At 42.2% G+C, this 20,539-nt stretch overlaps 1 protein-coding gene across 3 annotated transcripts in view; it reads left to right on the plus strand.

Annotated features, from left to right (window-relative positions):
* LCTL (lactase like) overlaps positions 1-10,631 on the plus strand; it is a 94,275-nt gene extending 83,644 nt beyond the window's left edge. For 2 of the 3 annotated variants that reach the window (XM_033160203.1, XM_033160204.1), the window contains exon 6: positions 10,338-10,631. In XM_033160203.1, the coding sequence (XP_033016094.1) occupies positions 10,338-10,543 (206 nt within the window). In that variant the 3' untranslated portion in view covers positions 10,544-10,631. Of the gene's footprint in view, positions 1-898; positions 943-10,337 lie in introns of those variants that run through there. The other variant, XM_033160205.1, reaches the window with a different exon arrangement.
* The last annotated feature ends 9,908 nt before the right edge of the window (positions 10,632-20,539 follow it).

The following is a 20,539-nucleotide window of genomic DNA, read 5'->3' on the forward strand; positions in this document are numbered from 1 at the left end:
ATGATACACTGTATCAATATATCACGTAGCCCTAGTAGTCAACATTGATGAGACAGAACTCGATTCCAGTCAAGATGGACTCAGACTCAATTTCTCCAGCTGTGTTATGCCCAGCTCGTTAGCTTTGCCAATGGCGCAGTGCTTGGGGCATAGGACAGAAGGCCCCTGCCTTGATCTCCCAGACTCTTCTGATGTAGCAACCTCACCATTCCCTTGATTGTGGATAGCTTTAACTGTGTCAGCTAGGACTGCCTCAGCCACATCTGAAAGTTATGAATGTTGTGAATTCTGGAAGAGTGGTTAGCCTTGATCGTGTGGTATTCACACCTTCCACAAGGTGAATAGACTGAATGTGTAGAGGAGCACCTCTGTGTGCCTCAAGCCTTATCTTCACTTATCATGTTGATGAGCCATGCAACATCTGCATTCCAGGAAGGTGCATGGATTGCCACACGCATAAAGAGGCATGATCTGTGCTCTTTGGAGTCACAAGAGAGGGAAGGGCACAAAGAATTGCTGCATACCATTCCACCTCTAAATAGAGGTGAGGCAGAACTGCAGATAGTGTGGGAAGGCATAATTCTGTTATCCTGCCTGTCCTTTGGGCAGCATACATTTTGGGGAATGTATGGATGGGGTCATTATCCTAGCTATGGCAAATGACAGGGGTGGGAGAAGCCTATAGTTTTAGTTGGCAAACTCATTGCTTCCTCCCTTGCATTGTACAAAGCCTCCAGATTTGGTAGTCCATATCAAGAGATGCCTTACACAAATAGGCCATGCTTATTGCCTCCAGGTAATTATACTTCATTACACAATGGCCTAGACTCCTTTCTATGACTGTTGTTTCTTAAAGTTAACCAACAAACTTAAACTAGCAATGGGACAAGCAAAGGAGGATCAATATGGCTAACCTGACGCAGCAACCTATACAAACAAGCCGCACTGCAGTTAAATGAACACAGCCAAGCAAGCTCTCACAATCTCAGTCAGTCAGTCAGTAAATACAGCATATAAACAAAGGACCTACCCACATGATGCTGACACAAACCCCTACACCAGGGGCCGGCAAGGTTTACCTCACCTGGGCCAGTTCACTCCAGGGGAGATCCCTCTGTGGGCCGGATTGTGCTCATGCGTGAGCACACACACCTGCTATTTCCGGCTGTGTCTGCATCTGTGCAGATGTGATTTCAGGCACCACAGAAGCGAGTCCCCATGCCATGCTGCGCTGGTTTAGCACAGCATGTGGGACTCGCCAAGTGGGCAGCTCGGTTCGGGGACAGCTTGTGGGCCGGTTAAATGACCCCCGTGGGCCGCTTGTGGCCCATGGGCCTTAGGTTGCCTACCCCTGCCACACACTAACACTAGGCAACAGAACAAAAGAACAATCCTCTCCTCTCTCCCGCAACTGTAAGATGTCTATGACAAAAAAAAGTTTTTCACTAAATGTAAACGAACTGTGCAAAGGACTTTATGAATTGAAAGTGAAGATGATAGCTGTACCTTTCCCCGTTTATGTTTGTTTTGTAACTCAATGGAAACAGCTATGGCGATCCTCTGCAAAACAACTGGTTCAGTCTACATTTTGTTTCCACAGTTGTGCACTTGAGACAACACATGGTTGCTTAGGGGAAAAAACTTTATTTTTTTTTTTAACAGAATTTATTGACATTTTCATAATATAACACAAACCCAACCCCACACCTACAAATACCAAAACAAATACAAATACACATAATGTCAGGATTCTTCTTCTTATCTATATACCTTACAAAAAAAAATTTCTAGTTCTGAATCTTGACGCTTGACTTCCCCCGCCTATACACCTTCGGTTTTAAATCAATATACTTATTTCCTTAACAACTTTTCTCTATAAAAATTTTAACTTTACTTAAAAAGAAAAAACACAATTGTCTTAATCTTTGCATTATAACCTAAATCTTAACCAGATATTCTTATAGCTAAACTTATTTCTTCTATCCTTTATCATGCTGCTTTTAACTTAAAATTCAATATCTCCTTACTTATTTAAAATAAACTTGTAATTAACAGACTTCACACTCCGATTTTGGATACCATGGCAGACCATTCAGATTATACATTTATTACTTCAACCCACTCCCCTTCTGTCCATTGTCTTTTTCTGTCTTTCACCAGAACCGGATCTCCAATTATCTTCTTCTGGATGTCCACAGATCCAGGCTGCATTCACAACAAACCTTGCATCGAGCTTCTGGGTATTCATCCCCTCCATTCTGGGTTTCTCCGTTTCTTTGTGCCATACTTCTTCTTCTTGTAGAAATCTTAATTCCATGTCCCTTGCCCCCGAGCTGCCACCTCGGAGTCTGGATATTGTAAATTTTCCCGTTCCAGGGCTGCCACCCCCAGAAACCGGCCCCCCTTCCATTCGGAGTTGCCCAGCCATCTCAGACCATCCTTCAAACACCTCTCCCAGCTCTTTGCAAAAGTTTGTTTCCATTGTGTAGAACTTTTGAAAAGCCTCTTCTGTGGAAAATAGGTTCTTTCCATTTACAATTCCACTCAAGACTTGTAGTTTTCGATTAAGCAGTTCCAGTTGAAAGACAGTGAGCATTTCCTCATCCTCCAAATCAGAGTTCGATATCAGCGCAAGCGCAAAGTCCAGCATCTTGGGGGGGAGGGTGGGTATCAAGTTTCAGTTCCTGTCTCTTCCTTCCTTTGTTTCAGTTTTTCCCCACGAAAGTCCAAGTCGCCGCCATTTCTCCGATGCCGGAGTATAAAGACCAAAACTTCAAATGGAGATATTTTTCCGCCAGTTAACCCCCGAAGGGAAATCTCAACAGTCTCAGTTCCCAATTTCCAGATACTTTCTGTCAATTAGTGTAGCAGCAGTCACTTAAAGAGTTAATTCCTTTCATCTGCCGAAGGGAGGGAGGCGGGCTGCCTTTCTTCTTTCCCCCAGATCGTTCCAGAGATACAAAGAGTCAATCAATTACTCACCGCCTCTGGGTTCTTTTCACTCACTAAAGACAGGTAGAACTTAGACGCTCATCACAGGCTTTGTCGCCGCATTTACATCCCGGTTGGGGCATGTCCCCTATAGCCCGGCTCCGTCGCCCCTTCACCCCCACTCCCCCTTTACAGGGGGAGCGGGGGAAGGGTTCGGAGCCACAACGGGCACAGCCGGGGAGCCCAGGGAGCGGGACGCTCTTCCCGCACCCCAACCGGAGCCCTGCTTTGCGGTAGCGGGGCTCCTAACCCCCGGGATGGACTGGGTGCTTCGCAGCCGAAGCAACCCACGACCACCCGCAATGGCGTCAGCCGCCGGAAGTGTAGGGGAAAAAACTTTAGGCAGCTTCCTACATGCAAGCTCATCACTCAAGGGGAAGAAGCATCATGTGAATTGAGCACATGTCAACTCTCCATGTCCCCAGTTAATGATATGTAGGTGGTGGGGGAGGCAGTACATGCCTGCTCCTCCACCACTGAAAGAAGACAATCAACCATGGAAACGTGAACCCAAAATGTCCACAACTGCAGCAGCAAGCAAGGATGTCTGCAGCACTTTAATTTATTGCTAGTTAAACCCCTGAGCAGATGAAAGCAAGAGACGTCTAATAAACATGTGTGTTGAATTGCAACTGATGTTTCCCCCCTCCCCGGTTTCCTTATTAAATATGCTGACTTCTTCATTGGAAATTGCTGTTTCCATGCTCACAAATCTTCTGTTTGTTTCCTCCTCGACAGTGGGCACTATAAAGGTGTCAGTTCGTGAACAATGCTTGCAAAATGCCACTCATAAGAAATCCCTAGTATTTACCCTTAATCCTCTTTATTGATACTCGTATGTTTTCGTTTCTGTCTGTCTTCAACTGTAGCTAAGATTACCCGCCACAGGAAAACTTGAAATGTAAATCAGTCTTGACATTTTGAAACCTACAGCAGTTTCAGACAGATCACAATTTGTTCCAGTGTGCAGTCTCCAAATGGCAGGGCAACCCCTCCTCCAAACAAAATGGTAATGGGTCCAGTTCAGATGGTCTTCAAGCAGTACCCACATTGTTGCCTATGGATGGCTTACAAATGGTAGGAATCACAGGGAGGTGAAGATTGTCTGACTCAAGTGTCTTCCCATGGGGCCTGGATGTGGGGCTGTTGTGATTTGCGTGATTGCTTCAGGATTCTCCCCACCCCCCTGCTATTATCACAAAACGGAATCAGCCACATGTCGAGGGAGCATCTGAACGGTTCCAAATGTGTAAACTAGGCCATTGGCCACCAGGATACCACATTGATCCTCCATGTTGTTACTGTAAAAGCTCTTTTCAATCTAGCCTCCGAATTGCAAAAGAAAAGAAGGAAACAAGATTTCATTTGCTTGTATGAGTTTTTAACTACAGTGGTACCTTGGTCCTCAAACTTAATCTATTCTGGGAGTCCGTTCGACTCCTGAAACTGTTTGAAAACCAAGACGCGGCTTCCGATTGGCTGCAGGAGCTTCCTGCACTCAAGCGGAAGCCATGTCTGACCTTAGGCTTCCGAAAAACGTTCACAAACTGGACATTTCCTTCAGGGTTTGCGACGTTTGGGAGCTGGTTTGTTCCGGAGCCAAGCCGTTTGAGTAGCAAGGTACCACTGTATTAGGAAAAAGGCTGTCAATGATAGGAAGAGAAGGAAAATAAGCAGAGCGTTGTTTTATTGTAAAATATATTGGATATATGTTGAATATTGTGGAGGACTACGTTGTTTGTTTGTTGGTTTTAATAGTATTTTAAGTGGCATCCCACTTTTTGCATTTTAGTATTGTATCAGTGGCAGTAACCTTCAAATGAGGATGGAAAGGTTTGGATTTGGGTCAGACTAAGAACCCAAGATTTGGGTCAGGATAAGAACAGTTTCAGGTTAAGAACGGACCTCCAGAACGAATTAAGTATGTAACCAGAGGTACCACTGTATTGTGTTGCAACTTTAGATTGGAGGAAGTTTAGGCATTTGTATTGCTTTAATTTATTGTATGGCGCTGTGGGTTAAACCACAGAGCCTAGGGCTTGCCAATCAGAAGGTCGGCGGTTCAAATCCCTGCGACGGGGTGAACTCCCGTTGCTCGGTCCCTGCTCCTGCCAAAATAGCAGTTCAAAAGCACGTCAAAGTGCAAGTAGATAAATAGGTACCGCTCCGCCGGGAAGGTAAACGGCATTTCCGTGTGCTGCTCTGGTTTGCCAGAAGCGGTTTAGTCATGCTGGCCACATGACCCGGAAGCTGTACGCCAGCACCTCCGGCCAATAAAGCAAGATGAGCGCTGCAACCCCAGAGTCGTCCGCGACTGGACCTAATGGTCAGGGGTCCCTTTACCTTTAAAGATCCACTTAGTTTCCAACCATGAACAGAGCGAAGCTCTGGAAAGCTCTCCAGAGGGAATGAAGACCACAGTCCTTTTCTCTCACTTTTCCCCGACAACTGCTATTCAGAGGTACGCTGCCTCTAAACACGGAGGCTGCATTTAGTTATCTTGTCTGTCCCTTGAGATCAGCTAAGGAGGATCTGCACCAAGTCTGTGGATCTCTGAGGTGCAGTTATCGTTATGTGGAACATGGCATTCTCAGTGATGGTGTCCAAACCCTGAAACATCTTGAGAGGCTAATTTATCTTCCTCTCCCCCGGTCTTCTGAGAAAAGATTGGTGAAGGGCACTTTGTTTAGATGAGCCTTCAGCTTAGATTAATTTGTATGCCTCCAATATTCATATTTTTAAGGTTTCTGCTGCTTTATGCTGATGCCAGTGTTCCTCTTGTTCTTGCTTTTGATAATTTTGTGATATTGTTCGATGCCATTTCAGTGTTTTTGATTTTGAGGGTATTCTACCTTGGTAGGGTGGGAGTGTGTATTTGCCCTGAAGAAGTCTACTTGCCGTACCCTGCTGCAACTAAGTTGAAGGCACTGTAATTGCAATGGTTGCAATCGTATTCCTCTCCTGTTCAGTCCTGCCCCCATTTCCCTTCTGTTGTCTCCTCTGTAGACTTCTAGACTGTAAACTTCTTGAAGCAGCAATCTCTCTTCTCCTTCTTTTGTAAAGCACCATGTACATGGAAGGTGGCATATAAATGAACAAAGCATTTTCCATTATGACCAATAGCCATTGGTAGATCTAACCTCCATTAATTTAATTATTAAAAAGTTATCTAAGCTAGTAGGCATGCCTGGCAACCATAGCCAAGCTAGATTTATAAGTTCTTCCTCCTCTGATAACAACAAGTACTGCTAGTTATATATCCTGTTCTTCTTCAGAACAGCCTCCTGCCCCATCAACTAATACAGGAAGTATAAAATATAATTTGTCTCTGCTGGCCAATGGCAAGGTCTTTGCTCTCCCCCACCTGCTCCCAGCTGTAGGGTGGTGACCCACTGATGGAGTTGTCTATCAAGATTCCAGTCCAACAGAAGAGGGACAAGAGGTAATGGGTGCCAGAACTGGGATGTAAAACATATGCAGAAATGGAAAATATATGGTCTAATGAAGCTACTGTTTGTGGCATTAAAAGAAGAAAGCAAGGGATTAATGGCAACCCTTAGAAAATGCCACTGGTCAGTGGGAGAGAAGAAGATATTTCAATAAAAGAACCGAACGAGCTGTCAGTGTGATGTGAAGCCCCAGTAAATTGATGTCATAACATTCCAAGAATGAAAAGACCTTGTGGGGAGTGAGTGTCCCGTGGTATCAAAGCTAACACAGAGATCAAGGAAAGAAAAGTATGCAGAGGAGACCCGGCAAGAAAGAGATGGGTGCCGTAGAAGACAAGACAAATGATGTACTGTGCCATATACCTGAAATGGTTCTTTCAGCTGTTGTGACCACCCATGGCGGTTAATTAATTAGACGACCTTCCTGATACAGTGATTAATGGCATAATGGGTGTAAATAGATCTATGCTAATTAATAATGTGGCTGTCACCAAAGTACTCGGGCACCGTAGGAACTGTGAATAAGGTTTGCTTCATATGCGACAGTTCTCCTTTGTAGATACACTATCTCCTATTTTGAGCGCTTTTTGAAGTAGCCGGTTGTTGCTGGTAAAGTGCTTTTGGGTTCTTGCCTTCTAATTCAGATATAGGATATATCTAGGGCTGGGTTTGCACCAGCAGTTTCAATACAACCTGCTTATCATACATACATGAAGAGAAAATGGCTTAATCACTGTATATTGAGCTTTTCCTCAAAGACAACATGAAAGCCACAGTTAGTACAGAATGCAGCTGCCAGAATTTTAGATAGGACTGGCGGTTGGGAACCCATCACACTGATGTTGAAAGAGTTTCACTGGCTTGCTTTCTACTTCTGAGCTCATTTCAAGGTACTGGTGCAAGTATCTGAATGAACATCTGCTCCCACCCTGACCTGCTCATATTCTGAGGCCATCTGCTGATGCTCTTCTCTGAGCAGAGGTGAGGCAGGGGCTGACCAGAGGGAGGACATTTTTAGCAGTTGCTCCTTGTTTGTGGAACACTTTCCCCAAGGAAGTTCACGTGATGCCTTCACTGCTACCTTTTTTTTGCTGCCAGGCAAACCACTTTGTATTCACCCAGGCCTTTCAAATATTTTTAGTTTAGCCGTTTTAGGCTGGGATCCAGTATACACTTGCATTGAACCTAACAGGACTTCTGTACTGCACATCTGTTGATTTGTGAGATTTGCTGCTTTTAGAAATGGTATTAGTTTGTACGGAGCTATTGTGCCGTTGTTTGTGTTTCTTTTAATTTTGTAGGTCGCGCCGTAATCTTATGAAGGGCAGTCTAGAAATTAACAAAAATAAATAGTGTTCACCACATCCTGTGACCTTTCCCTGTCTGAACTCAGCTTCTTAGTTTTCATGAACTTTATCAAAGAGGTGCAAGTTGGTTGTGCAGATTGAATTTTATGTAGTACCATTGCCCTGTCCCTTCTTAGTCACACACTAACTATGGCATGTATACACGTGAGTTACCATTTCCTCACCATTATATGACTAAATTTCCTCACAAAAATTGAACTTTGATTCGAGAATGATCCTAGAAACTTGTTATCAGGCCACGTGGAGATCCTTTCCTCCTCCTCCTCCTCCTCCTCCTCCTCCTCCTCCACCACCACCACCACCACCAACATCATCATCAACAACAAATTGCATATATTCTTTGAGGTGCTGTGTGGATATGGAAGTGCTATTGCAATAATTTAGCATTTGGCATAAAAAAGAAAGAAAACCCGAAGCATGAAATACCGAGAGGAAGAAACATATGTGTTTGGGAAATGCCTGGAGATTATTTTGGGCCAATGAGGGAGAGAAAAAATGAAATGAAATGTGACAAGGTTATTTGAGCAGCTTCAGCCTAAGAATCCAGCCTCAGAAACCTTGTCTGTGCATCCAATTTAACAGTAGTTTAACACCCTTTAGTGTCTGTGGTGTTCACACTAAATTAAAGGAAGGAGTGTGTATTCTATCCCCTAAAGCGGTGTGGACTCTTTCCCCTGTAGAGACAAGGGCACTTCTCCTACATAACCCCTATGCAAGTACCACAAGCCATCTGTGTGAATGTACCTCCTCTGCCTGAAGATCACCCAGGAAGCATAACACTACTCTGGCTTTGTGCTCTACAAGCAGAGGGAAGTTTGAACTAGCCCCATTCTCCAGTGTGGTGTGGTGGTTAAGAGTGGTAGACTCGTAATCTGGGGAACCGGGTTCGTGTCTCCACTCCTCCACATGCAGCTGCTGGGTGACCTTGGGCTAGTCACACTTCTTTGAAGTCTCTCAGCCCCACTCACCTCACAGAGTGTTTGTTGTGGGGGAGGAAGGGAAAGGAGAATGTTAGCTGCTTTGAGACTCCTTTGGGTAGTGAAAAGCGGGATATCAAATCCAAACTAATACTCCTCCTCCTCCTCCTCCTCCTCCTCCTCCTCCTCTTCTTCTTCTTCTTCTTCTTCTTCTTCTTCTTCTTCTTCTTCTTCTTCTTCTTCTTCTTCCAGAGATAAAGAGACCTTTGTATTTTTAAATTAGATAGTCTGTTTCCAGGGCAAAACTTAGCTAAGAGTCTTCCTCTTCCCCCCCCCCCAAATGGGAGAAAATGAGTTGAATAGTTGGTGCAGCATGGCAGCAGTGCGCAATTTAACTGAGGATGTTGGGAAATCTTGCCCACGGCTTGGAAATAATGAGCTCCTGACGTGTTTTCTAATCAAAGTATCGGCATGGAGTCACCATGTTTAGCAAACGTCCTATCGTCAAGGAAGCAGTACATCAAAAGTTCACGGTGGATATGATTTTCTGTGCCTCACCTTTACATTATAGGTGTCTCCCTTAGCACCTCTTCCCTCTTATAGTAGTTTAAAGCATTCCCTCCCCCAAAAAAGAAACCAGTAGATGCGTGTGAACAGCGTCCGTTATCACATTTGTTCCAGCTCCAGTGAGCCAAGAACCACGCCTGTCGTCCTCAGTTATCTTTGAACGCAGCACTGTTTTGAGCAGAGGTTTAATACACAAAAGATTGTTTCCCCCAAGATTTGGGTACCTCATAAATCAAGCTGACAAGTCACGTGGCCAGGTTTCCTCTTCTGTTTTGTCTGTGGTATGCAGACAGATTATACAGTAGCGTCCTCAATGGCTTATTGTCTAATAATGTCAGAGGGCTGTGTTCTTCACATGCTATATTAGACACTACCTAGGCAATACTCTGCCTAAACATTTCACGTGTGCATGTGTGACAAACAGTAAAGACACATTTATGCTGCTTATTTCTGCACATTTGAGTTTGCTGTGAAAGCAGAGGAGGCTTAAAACCATCACATTTGGGGGGGGGGCGCTTTCCTTTGTAGGAGTATCAGGACACGCAGTGATTTCCACACATTGACTTGCTCCATCTTAACATGTTGCAACGATGCTTTCTGAGTGTGCACAATTATGTTTCCAAGAATATATAAAATCAGGTCATTTGTTTTGTTTTGTTTTTAAATCACCATACAGAGTCAATTTGGACAAACAGTTGCAAACCAGTGGTAGGAAGAAACAGGATAATGCTCTACCAGATAACATTTCCATAGTTGCTGTGTGCATAAAACAGTGCATGGGGGCCTGTTGACATGATATATAAAGTTTTTGAAACTAGCATATGGTTCAGGCCTACATATATGTTATGCAAATTTCCATTGTGAGCTTTTATAATGTTTCTTTTCATAACTTTTCATAGCGGGTTTTTTATAGCTGTATAGATCCAGCCCTAACCATCAGAGGTGTCTGGTCAATACCTGGATTTGTGGGTGTATGCATGGCCCCTTGAGTTCTGTGGATTTGAATGAAATCTATAAACATGGTTTCTTCCCTTTTTTCATATCAGCAATCTACGTTGATGGTGTCCAACTGAAAGGTTACTTCGTGTGGTCCCTTTTGGACAACTTTGAGTGGACCTGCGGATACAGATCTCGCTTTGGACTCTTCCATGTGGACTTCGAAAATCCGGCCCTCCCTCGAGTTCCCTACAAATCGGCCATCGAATACGCCAAAGTTGTTGCCAACAATGGACTGATGAAATCACATGGTTGACGACTGTCTGTTAATACCATAAGTTGGCCACTTACAAGAGAGGCACATGCCATGAAATTGTCAAAAAATAAACCAAGCTGAATTTTGATTTTCAATAACTATTTCTCAAAAGTGAAAACAACAGAAGCAGAAATCAGAGCAATGACTATGCAGAAAGGGGAAGCGAACCTATAACATTTGAAAGTGTGAATTTAAAATAAATAAATAAATACAAATAAATAAAAACAATATATTAATATTTTCTGTAATGTTTAAAATACTTTTGACTTAAGCGATTCAGAGAGTGATGTCATATATTATACAGCACCAAATGTTGGGTTGGTATCGAGTGGGCACATGTCTGGAAGTCAGGGAGTCGCAGCCAAAGTAGCTGCATTAGAAACACACACAAATGAGCTACCGGTATTCTTTCCTCTCTCCTATCACACTGAATGGGATGGTTTGATGCTTACGCATTTTCTTGGCCATCTGTCTGCCATAGAGAAAGCACATTTGGTGGACTGTTCAGTATGTCTATTTATACACAGCCAGATTCCTGAAGAGCACACTTTTTCCAGAACTACAGAATTATTGTATCTGAAGAAGTGTGCATTACTGTATCGTATCCGAAGAAGTGTGCATGCACATGAAAGCTCATACCAATAACAAACTTAGTTGGTCTCTAAGGTGCTACCGGAAGGAATTCTTTTATTTTGTTTCGACTACAGAATTACTGTATGTATTTGTCAGTTTTAGGTTCTGGTACCAAGATAAGCTAACTAATGCTTTATCAATGAAACATCCTATTAAGTGGTCTGCATTTTCCTGAATGGAGAGAGCTTCCTGGCCTATTGCACTGGGCAGAAATTCAGTAGACAAAAGCAAGCAACTTTTCCATGTAAATTAAACAGGTTCTATATGAAGAGAACTCTAAAAAAAACAAATCTTTGCTCAAGCTAGGGGTTGGGGAGAAATTGGATTTAGTTTAAATTTAAAGGCAAACCTACTTAATTAATATTTTCTGAAACAGTACATGAACCGAAACAACCATCCTTTGAAATTCGCACAGCTTTGAATTTTGCGGTGCAGTTCTCCAACCTAATAATAATAATAATAATAATAATAATAATAATAATAATAATAATTTATTCATATGCCACCTTTTCCCCTGACAAGACTAAAGGCAGCTTACAGATTAAATTTCAAGTAAATATTGGTAGAATTAAAACTATATACATATATAAAATCTGTTTTATAAATCAGTTTAAACAAATTATGTACACAAAAATGCATATATTAGTGAAAATTACGTAGTAAAATGTGTATATTAGGAGAAATTTGCACTAAAATACTGGTGAGTTTTCGTGAGGATTCTTTAGAAAAGAAATTGCAAACTGCGATGGAATTGTAGAGAACTGAACAGAACTGAACTGGAAAAGTGAGAAAACTGAGAAAACCCAAAATGGACAGATTAACTCGTTCCTAACCCCAAATGATCCAGTTTTAATGCCTGCCTCCCCAAAAAAATGAATTCTGTGCGCTATATACTGCAATTTTGCAGAATTTCTTGAATTTACACAATCTGTTTTGCAGATTTTGTTTTTTTTTTTTTTTTTTTTTAAACACATTTTGCATCTTACTGTGATTTCATTGACCATGCCTAGGGGCAAGGAGGCATGTGGAACACTGAAACCTCATCCCAACTGCTGGAAACCTTTCCCAGCTAGCAAAAATTCGGATTTCTGAGATTTCAGCACTCGGTTACAAGCATATTTTTTTGCCAGACACAAGGGATGGAAACATGCTGGAGTTAAAAAAAAAAAGCAAGCAAGCAGAGGGTTCTCAGGAAGCTGACTTCTGCACTGCTTTCTCTGTGCTCCCGCAGGAAGATGGAACACATACCTCCCTGACAATGCCACATTAAATAGTTAAGAGTCGGAAGGTGCGAGAAGCATATGTTTGCCTCTAAGGAATAAGGTAGAGGAAAGGAACAAACCGGGCCTCAGAGGTGTACCTCCCGAGGCCTTGCTAGTACAAATTGCTAGCAAATGAGTTCTGTTCAGAGCTAATGCTTTTGTTAAGTGCCTCGTTGCGAGGGAGCAACAAGGAGAGCATGAATATACTGCCTGGGAGCTATTTAAGTTGCTCTCAAGCAAATGTCATTTTGATCAGAACTTGGTTCACAGCAATTGCAGAATAACTGCAGGGCCACGTACTCATGTCAGTGGTTAGCCTGGAAAAAGGAGGCATTGGGTCTGTGAGCAGAGTGTTGAGATTGGTGCAGAAAAGGCCACAGACTTGCTTCTTAGGATAGGGCAGGTATGGTGCTGAGGGCTGGGCCGAAAGCTAGCCCCCGCCAGAGGAAGGCCTTGTACACTGAGAAATGACCTTCCTTCACCCCTCCCCTCCCAGCTGCTCACAGAGGCAAAGTCAAAGAGAAAAGTTCTGTGACAACAAAAGATCTCTCGCACCATCCCACCTTCCCGTGCCAACAATGGGACGAAAAGAGTTTGAAAGGCTCTGTATACAAAGGGAGCTTTCACAATAGGAAAAGTAATCTTAAAAAGTGTTAAATCTTTCTGAGATAAAAAAAAATACACACTGCTGATTGCTTAGATTTTTTTTAAAATACTTTTTAAAAAATGTTCGCTGCTTACATTCTGCAGCTGTTCACAAAAGGCTAGAAGTCTAAAGTGTATAAGATTGCCTGGCTTTGTTCCTCTGTTTTGTGTAAACTCCACATCTCCTTTACCTGTGCAAATGGTACATCAAGGTGCTCTGCTGGGATTAAGATTTTCTTTCACTCCCTTTGACATGTTGTATTGGCGGAAGAATTAAGAGAGAACGTGGCAGCTCCTGGTTTGTACTAAGAGAGTCTATGCGCGCGCTCATGTATAATTTCCGTTATTTTTCAAAGAACAATACTCTTATTTTACAGAAGAGGGTATTGTTTAATGAACAAGGGTCTTATGTTCATCGATTAGGTACTATCCCAACACGAAACACGCTAGTTGCAAACTTTCCATCAGAATCTTCCAGTACTCTGAAACACTTCAGAGTGACCAAGAAAGAGAACCCAGGATGGGGTTTTGGAAGACAGGAGAAGGCTTTAGAGTAATATTAGAGGAGAACACAGTAGGCACACTTTGTGGCGGAATGAATGAATCTTTATTTGCGTCAGCCATCAGCCATAGCAATAAAACAACAATACGATATACAAAGAATAGAAATAAAAAGTCAATTATATAAAATACATTTTGGGGTTTCAGTTACAGGTGGGTAGCCTTGCTGGTCTGCCATAGTCGAAACAAAATAGAAAATTCTTTCCAGTAGCACCTTAGAGACCAACTGAGTTTGTTCTTGGTATGAGCTTTCGTGTGCATGCACGAAAGAAGAAGAAGTGTGCATGCACACGAAAGCTCATACCAAGAACAAACTCAGTTGGTCTCTAAGGTGCTACTGGAAAGAATTTTCTATTTTGTTTCAATTTTGGGGTTTGGAATCAATAGTCAAAAAGTGGATCTTATTCTGATTGAAAGGACACTGGGGCAGTGGCTGGGCGACCCGGAATAGACAATAAAAGAGGGGTGATAATCTCATTCCTCAAGTCTTTATAAAGAGAGCAAGCCAGAAGGGAATGCGCCACCGATGCAGTACTGCAGGGACATCAGCATTTTTGGTGTGGAATCTGTTGGAACTGTCCCTCAAGTACAGCCGAGGGTAATACATTCATATTGCGAGAGTAAAAGTGCTCCTATATTTTAGAATTGCTAGGTTATGCAGATAGGGTGCCAGAGAGTCGAAATGGGAAGGTGGGAAATAGTCATACCATGGGCAAAATTTCCTTATTGTGGCCAAGTTGTTCTGACGCTCAATATCATTTAGGCGCTGAAAAATTAGACTGTTTGCTTTCCTAAAACCCAAAGTGAGTAGCTGTTGTGGTGATAAACCACAAGAGTGATGTTTTTGATAGACAACTTTTGTCCAGGCACTCTTGTGACAATCTTGCAGCACTAGGGATATTAGACCGGGGGAATTTGAGTTAGTGGCGGAAACTGTGGACATGCCTTGTGTAGAAGGCCTTGTGTCATCTGGACACGTCAGGTGTAGGTCTGGGTTTGCAGAGACTTCATCCAGCAGCGTTCATGCACGCCTTCATGCAGCAGCGAAAAATGTGAATGCTATTCTAGGCCGCATCAGCAGAAGTGTAATGTCCAGATTAAGGGACGTAATAGTACCATTCTTTAAGAAGGTTCAATGACAAGCTGGAACATGTGCAGAGGAGGGCAACGAAGATGACCAAAGGTCTGGAGACTTGGAAACCCAAGTGCCTTATGAGGATTGGTTGAGGGAGTTGGGGATGTGTAGCCAGGAAAAGAAGGGATAAAGAGGAGATGCGATAGCCACCTTCAAATATCACATGGGATGTCACCAAGATTGAGGGGTCCCAGCACACATCACATGTGTGTGACATCACACGTGCAACGTGTGTGTCATTGCATCATCTGGATGAGGCCAAGTGTTCTGGAGCAACCAGACACTGAAGCTGTGCCACACTTGGTTCAGTCAACGCTTGGCTTCCTCTGCCCCCTAAATGTCAAGAGGGCCTGGTCCCCTTTCAACAAATATTGAGGGGGCTGAAAACACCTCAGCCCCCTAGAATTGTCATGCCTGCTGTTGGGCTCACTTGCTTTTCCTGTCTTACCACTGTGGGGTGCATTTAGGTCAGTAAACCGAGTATACCCCTGGCATATATCTGTTAGAGAAAAATCCCGATTTCTTATCTGTGTAGACCGGTGGTGTCCAAACTTTTTTCAAAGAGGGCCAGATTTGATGAAGGGACACAAGGGCTGACCAAGGGGCCAACCAAAGATTAGGCCCCTGAAACAGACTTTGCACATGTCTGGTGTAGGCCATAATAAAATATTTATGCACTCTTATCTTCCTATATCAAAAGCAACTTGATTTCTGGATGCCTTTCGTGTTTGTTTGCAGGTAATTTTTGGCAATGAAAATACTATCGGATACTTTGGAGTGAATCATTAAACAGCCGAGTTGCATCCAACTGATAATGAAGAAAAAAGTGAACATGCAAACATATATGTAGGATTATAAAATCTATTTGGGGTTCTTTTGTATACTAAGTGTTAGTAACTAATTGCACTGTAAAGAGTCTTAAATTGCACAACTTTAAAATTAATTTACGTTTGCGGTTTTATTTCATTTGTATTTTTTAGCAGTCCTCCTGCCTGAGACATTAGAGTGTATATTTATAATTCACTTTATCCTCTTAAATTGTCATCCAAGATCGAAAGGTTTTCTGTCCTTTAATTAGGACACTGGGTAGAATATTATTTATCCTAGTGGGCATATTTATATGTTTTACCATGGTACAAATGGGCTATACATTTTCTCTGCAAAGCAGCATTAATTCTCACTGTAAATAATATACTCCAGTACATTTGGTCTATCAGGTGAAATAAATATTCCAAGTCTGGCATACAAACCCATTGAAAGTGCAGTGACCATCTGTACTTCTCTGTTGGGCTTTAAAGGACAACTCTCTTTTCCAAAGTTTTATAATACAAAGGGCAATTCACTAATTAGCACTGTAAATTAGTGTTGCCATGAGGTTAAATTGGAAAGGGAAAAAAATCCACCCAGCCCCTGCAGTATTTCAATTAATGTTATTTTTAATTGCTTGTATTAGCATTTGAGAACAAGATTGATTAGCTTTTGACCATCAAAGAAACAGAACTTGAAGCTGTTAAATACTGAATTGGAAGTGGTTAATTATACTTAAAATCCATAGATACTGTACATATCAATCTAGAAGGTCATCGGAGTACAACAGAGTAGGTGTGCGTTTGAACTTGTTTTTGTTAAACAAACTCAGGAACAGATATATCCGTTCTCCTATCTCAGTTGATAATAGGAATTAGCAGCTCTCAAATTCACATCCAAAACTGTTCTTGTTTACTAAATTGCTTTTTAGTAAAAGTTTAAGGGATCTGTTTCATGCTCAATTTGCATTGAACACAGCAAGTAAGCAAAACTGTAGCCAGGCACTGGTTCACAAAGCAGGCCTGCGTAGATCCTCTCTATGGTCAGAAGCCTCCATGTGACAGTAGCAGGTAGCGGTTCTGATAGATGCCAAGAAAAAAGATTAACTTCTGGCAGCACTTAGATCATTTTCGCAACAGAGAAAGGGGAACAAGAACATTTCTGCAACCAGGGGGATTCTTTGCAGCTGGGTGAAGATTCCAGGAGCTTCCAGAGGGTAAACAAGTAGGCAGATGGCAGCCCACTGAGAAAGGGATTGCTTTGGACTCTCCAGCTGATATGTGTTAAATCCAATAGATGGAGACATCTGACCATGTGTGGGGTCTGTTTAGGCCTGCTGAGTGAGTAGGGCCTAAGGCTGTCAGCATTTGGACTTTTGAAGGGCATCCAAATCTTTCCTCAGGTAAGCATAATGCACAGGTTTAATTGCATCCTTGATTACTGACTTGGGTCCACTGTGATGTGACTTTCGAACAACGGAGGCACCTTAGGAGCTCCACCAGTGCATTTGAGATCAGTTGAAGTGCGATATCAAATGGCACACGCACATTTCATTTCTCTTGGAGAGGTGGCATGTGTAAAGTAGAACTTCAGAAGCATCTCTAGTCCAGAGGCTAGGAGTCCTATCTCCACATTAAGCGCCTGTGTTGGGGAAGACAATGCAGTGCTTTGCCAACACAGGAGCTTAATGTGAATTTCACTGCCAGGACATATTTATGTAACCACAGAAAAACACTCAGGGGAAAAGTAATGTTATGGAGATTTCCCCCCATAAAAATATCATGAGTGCAATTACCCTGACAGCTAAAATGGTGCCCTCCAGGTATTTGCAGGGCTACAACTTCCATCATCCCTGATCTTGGGCTATGCTGTTTCCTCAGTGTCTTCTGGTAACATTTAGAAGTAAGAGCTTAGAACTGGGCCAAATGATACCATGTACCCAACAATATCACGTTACCTGCAGCAATATGTAACTTTTCCCAGAGCCAGCTCTAGATATTTTGCTTTCTGGGATGAAGGACAAGACTGTGGCCTTTCTACATTCCATGTGCAGAAGTTGACTGCACTAGCACTGGAGACAGGATAGTTTCCTCATTCTATGCCCCTTATCTTCTGTGTAATGAATCCAAATAAGAACTCTGGCCAAAAGTTTTAACAAAAAAACATGCGTTTACTCATAAGTAATTCCAAACGTATTATCAATTCTTATCTTCTGTGTGGCACATCTAGGTTCCAACTCTATTATTCTACAGTATATGGTTGGCAGTTGGTTACTTGCCATATTGAATGACATCCCCATTTGCATATAGTCCATATCTGTATTCTAGCAAACAGACAAATCTGAGGTTTAGGTCCACCACGGACAGCCACCCAGTTCCAAAGTAGTGGTGCAGCGAGAACAAACCCCAGGATAGGAGGCCATACATTATCTATATCTCTGAAAGATTGTAGGGCTCATCCCTTCTACAGCTGTAATTTCACAGCATCTAGAGCTTGAGTGAGCACATGCTAAGCCAAAAAGTTTATTATTATTATTAATTGAATTTGATTATGTTTTGAGGAGGCTGTGCCTACAACTCTCCTCAGGCAAATTGAAATTGAAAATGAGAAATTCAGTGGAAAAATATAGGAAGAAATATCCTCATTAACAAGAAATCACACACCATTTAGAAGGGCAAGAATTCACATGGAACTTATCTTATGCCTACTAATTTTTTAAGTGAAATAAGGTTTGAAATAAAGGTTGCCAACGTCCTTCCTCCCCCCAAAAAACCATGCTTTTTAATGGGGTTGCCAAATTTTACTGACTGCTTCTGCATCTTTGCCTATAATAACCAGTTCATTGGTTGCCATGTTGATTCCATGGCCTATTTCACCCTTTCCCTGCCTCTCAAATTATTTTTACTGATTTCTCTGATTTCTTTTCCCTGTTTCCTTTCACACCTAACTTTGAACCTCTTGGGCTATCTGAACTGTAAGCTCTTCAGGGCCGAGGTCTGCTTTGTGAATGTCTTGCCCGGCAGCAACAGGCCTCTAATACTTTCAGAAACTGAGATTATCTGGAAACAAGTTTCCTAGCAACTGCAGAATAAGCAAGCCCATTGACAAACACTGGCCACAAAAATGAATTCTTTAATAAAAACTACAAACATGTTGTACTACTATTAGACAAAAGCACATACTAGACATTCCCGTTGACATAACGCAACAAACTGTTTCTCAAAAGACACAGTACATGTGGGCAAGTATTTCAGGAAAAACTACCCCAACAAAATCAGTGCAGACCACTTTCCAACATGTTGGTGTCTTTCATGAACTCCTAAACAAGCAATTTCTTACCCTTTTTACCCCAAATTTGGCAAGGACCACTCTCAAACTTGCCACTCCTACTCTGCCAAGTTTCAAATCACTCTACTAAACTATTTTTCTAATTATAAGCCATAAAATACTCCACCTTTTTTTGAGCAGGTCTAATCAGCTGTTATACTCAGAAGAAAGACCCATTGAGCTCCGTGGAACTTATTCTCTGGTAAGTGAGTATAGGATTACTGTGTTAGAAACCCGACAATTCTGAATTTGCCCTTACACTTAAACTGGATGGCAATTACGACAGAATACAATAGTTGCACGGCAGTGAAGTGTGCAGCAATCTAATTTGGCTTATTCACAGGCCTAAACCTAGACAGAAAGTCCAGTCAGCTGTTGTGAGCTTCACAAATGAACTAGTCAAATGAACCTGAAGAGATATGCAGCAACGAAGGAAAATGAACTGTAATCTGCATTTGCTCAGGAGCCAAAGTGCTGGTTACTTTCTGATGTGGCAAATGTTCCGGTAAACATTTGGATCGGGCCAGCCAGCAAGGTGCATTTTCTCAGTCAGGACAAACTCTGGTGTTTACTGGTTTGGCTTCATAAACAGAACATCAGTATAACCAAATAAAATAGCCATGGCATACAGACTGACCACCTCAAAAAGCAAAGTGTGAATTGGTTCCATTATAAATTGAACAAGCTTATTTTTAAAATATGGTCTGAAGCTCAACATAAAAAAAACTAAGATCATGGCCACTGGTCCCATCACCTCCTGGCAAATAGAAGGGGAAGAAATGGAGGCAGTGAGAGATTTTACTTTCTTGGGCTCCATGATCACTGCAGATGGTGACAGCAGCCACAAAATTAAAAGACGTCTGCTTCTTGGGAGGAAAGCAATGACAAACCTAGACAGCATCTTAAAAAGCAGAGACATCACCTTGTCGACAAAGGTCCGTATAGTTAAAGCTATGGTTTTCCCAGTAGTAATGTATGGAAGTGAGAGATGGACCATAAAGAAGACTGGTCGCCGAAGAATTGATGCTTTTGAATTATGGTGCTGGAGGAGACTCTTGAGAGTCCCATTGACTGAAAAAAGATCAAACTTATCCATCCTTAAAGAAATCAGCCCTGAGTGCTCACTGGAAGGACAGATCCTGAAGTTGAGGCTCCAGTATTTTGGCCACCTCATGAGAAGAGAAGACTCCCTGGAAAAGCCCCTGATGTTGGGAAAGATGGAGGGCACAAGGAGAAGGGGATGAGATGGTTGGACAGTGTTCTCGAAGCTACTAACATGAGTTTGACCAAACTGTGGGAGGCAGTGGAAGACAGGAGTGCCTGGTGTGCTCTGGTCCATGGGGTCACGAAGAGTCGGACACGACTGAACGAATGAACAACAACAACAATATTTAACTCAGTTTTACTGCAATATTTTATTCAAATGGAAATGGAGATGAATGTGGAAGTTGCGGCTCTGGTAAAGCATTTGAGGAATTTTGAGAAAAGATAAAAGGGTACATTCAACAAAAAATAAACCACATAAACACACAAAATGCAGTATCATCACCATTGTCATAAATTCACCTTGTCTAAATAAATAAATTCACCATGTCACAAACAAGCAAGCAAACAAACAAAGTTTCA

This window comes from Lacerta agilis, chromosome 9 (assembly GCF_009819535.1).
Source record: "Lacerta agilis isolate rLacAgi1 chromosome 9, rLacAgi1.pri, whole genome shotgun sequence".
NCBI classification, from domain to species: Eukaryota; Metazoa; Chordata; class Lepidosauria; order Squamata; family Lacertidae; genus Lacerta; species Lacerta agilis.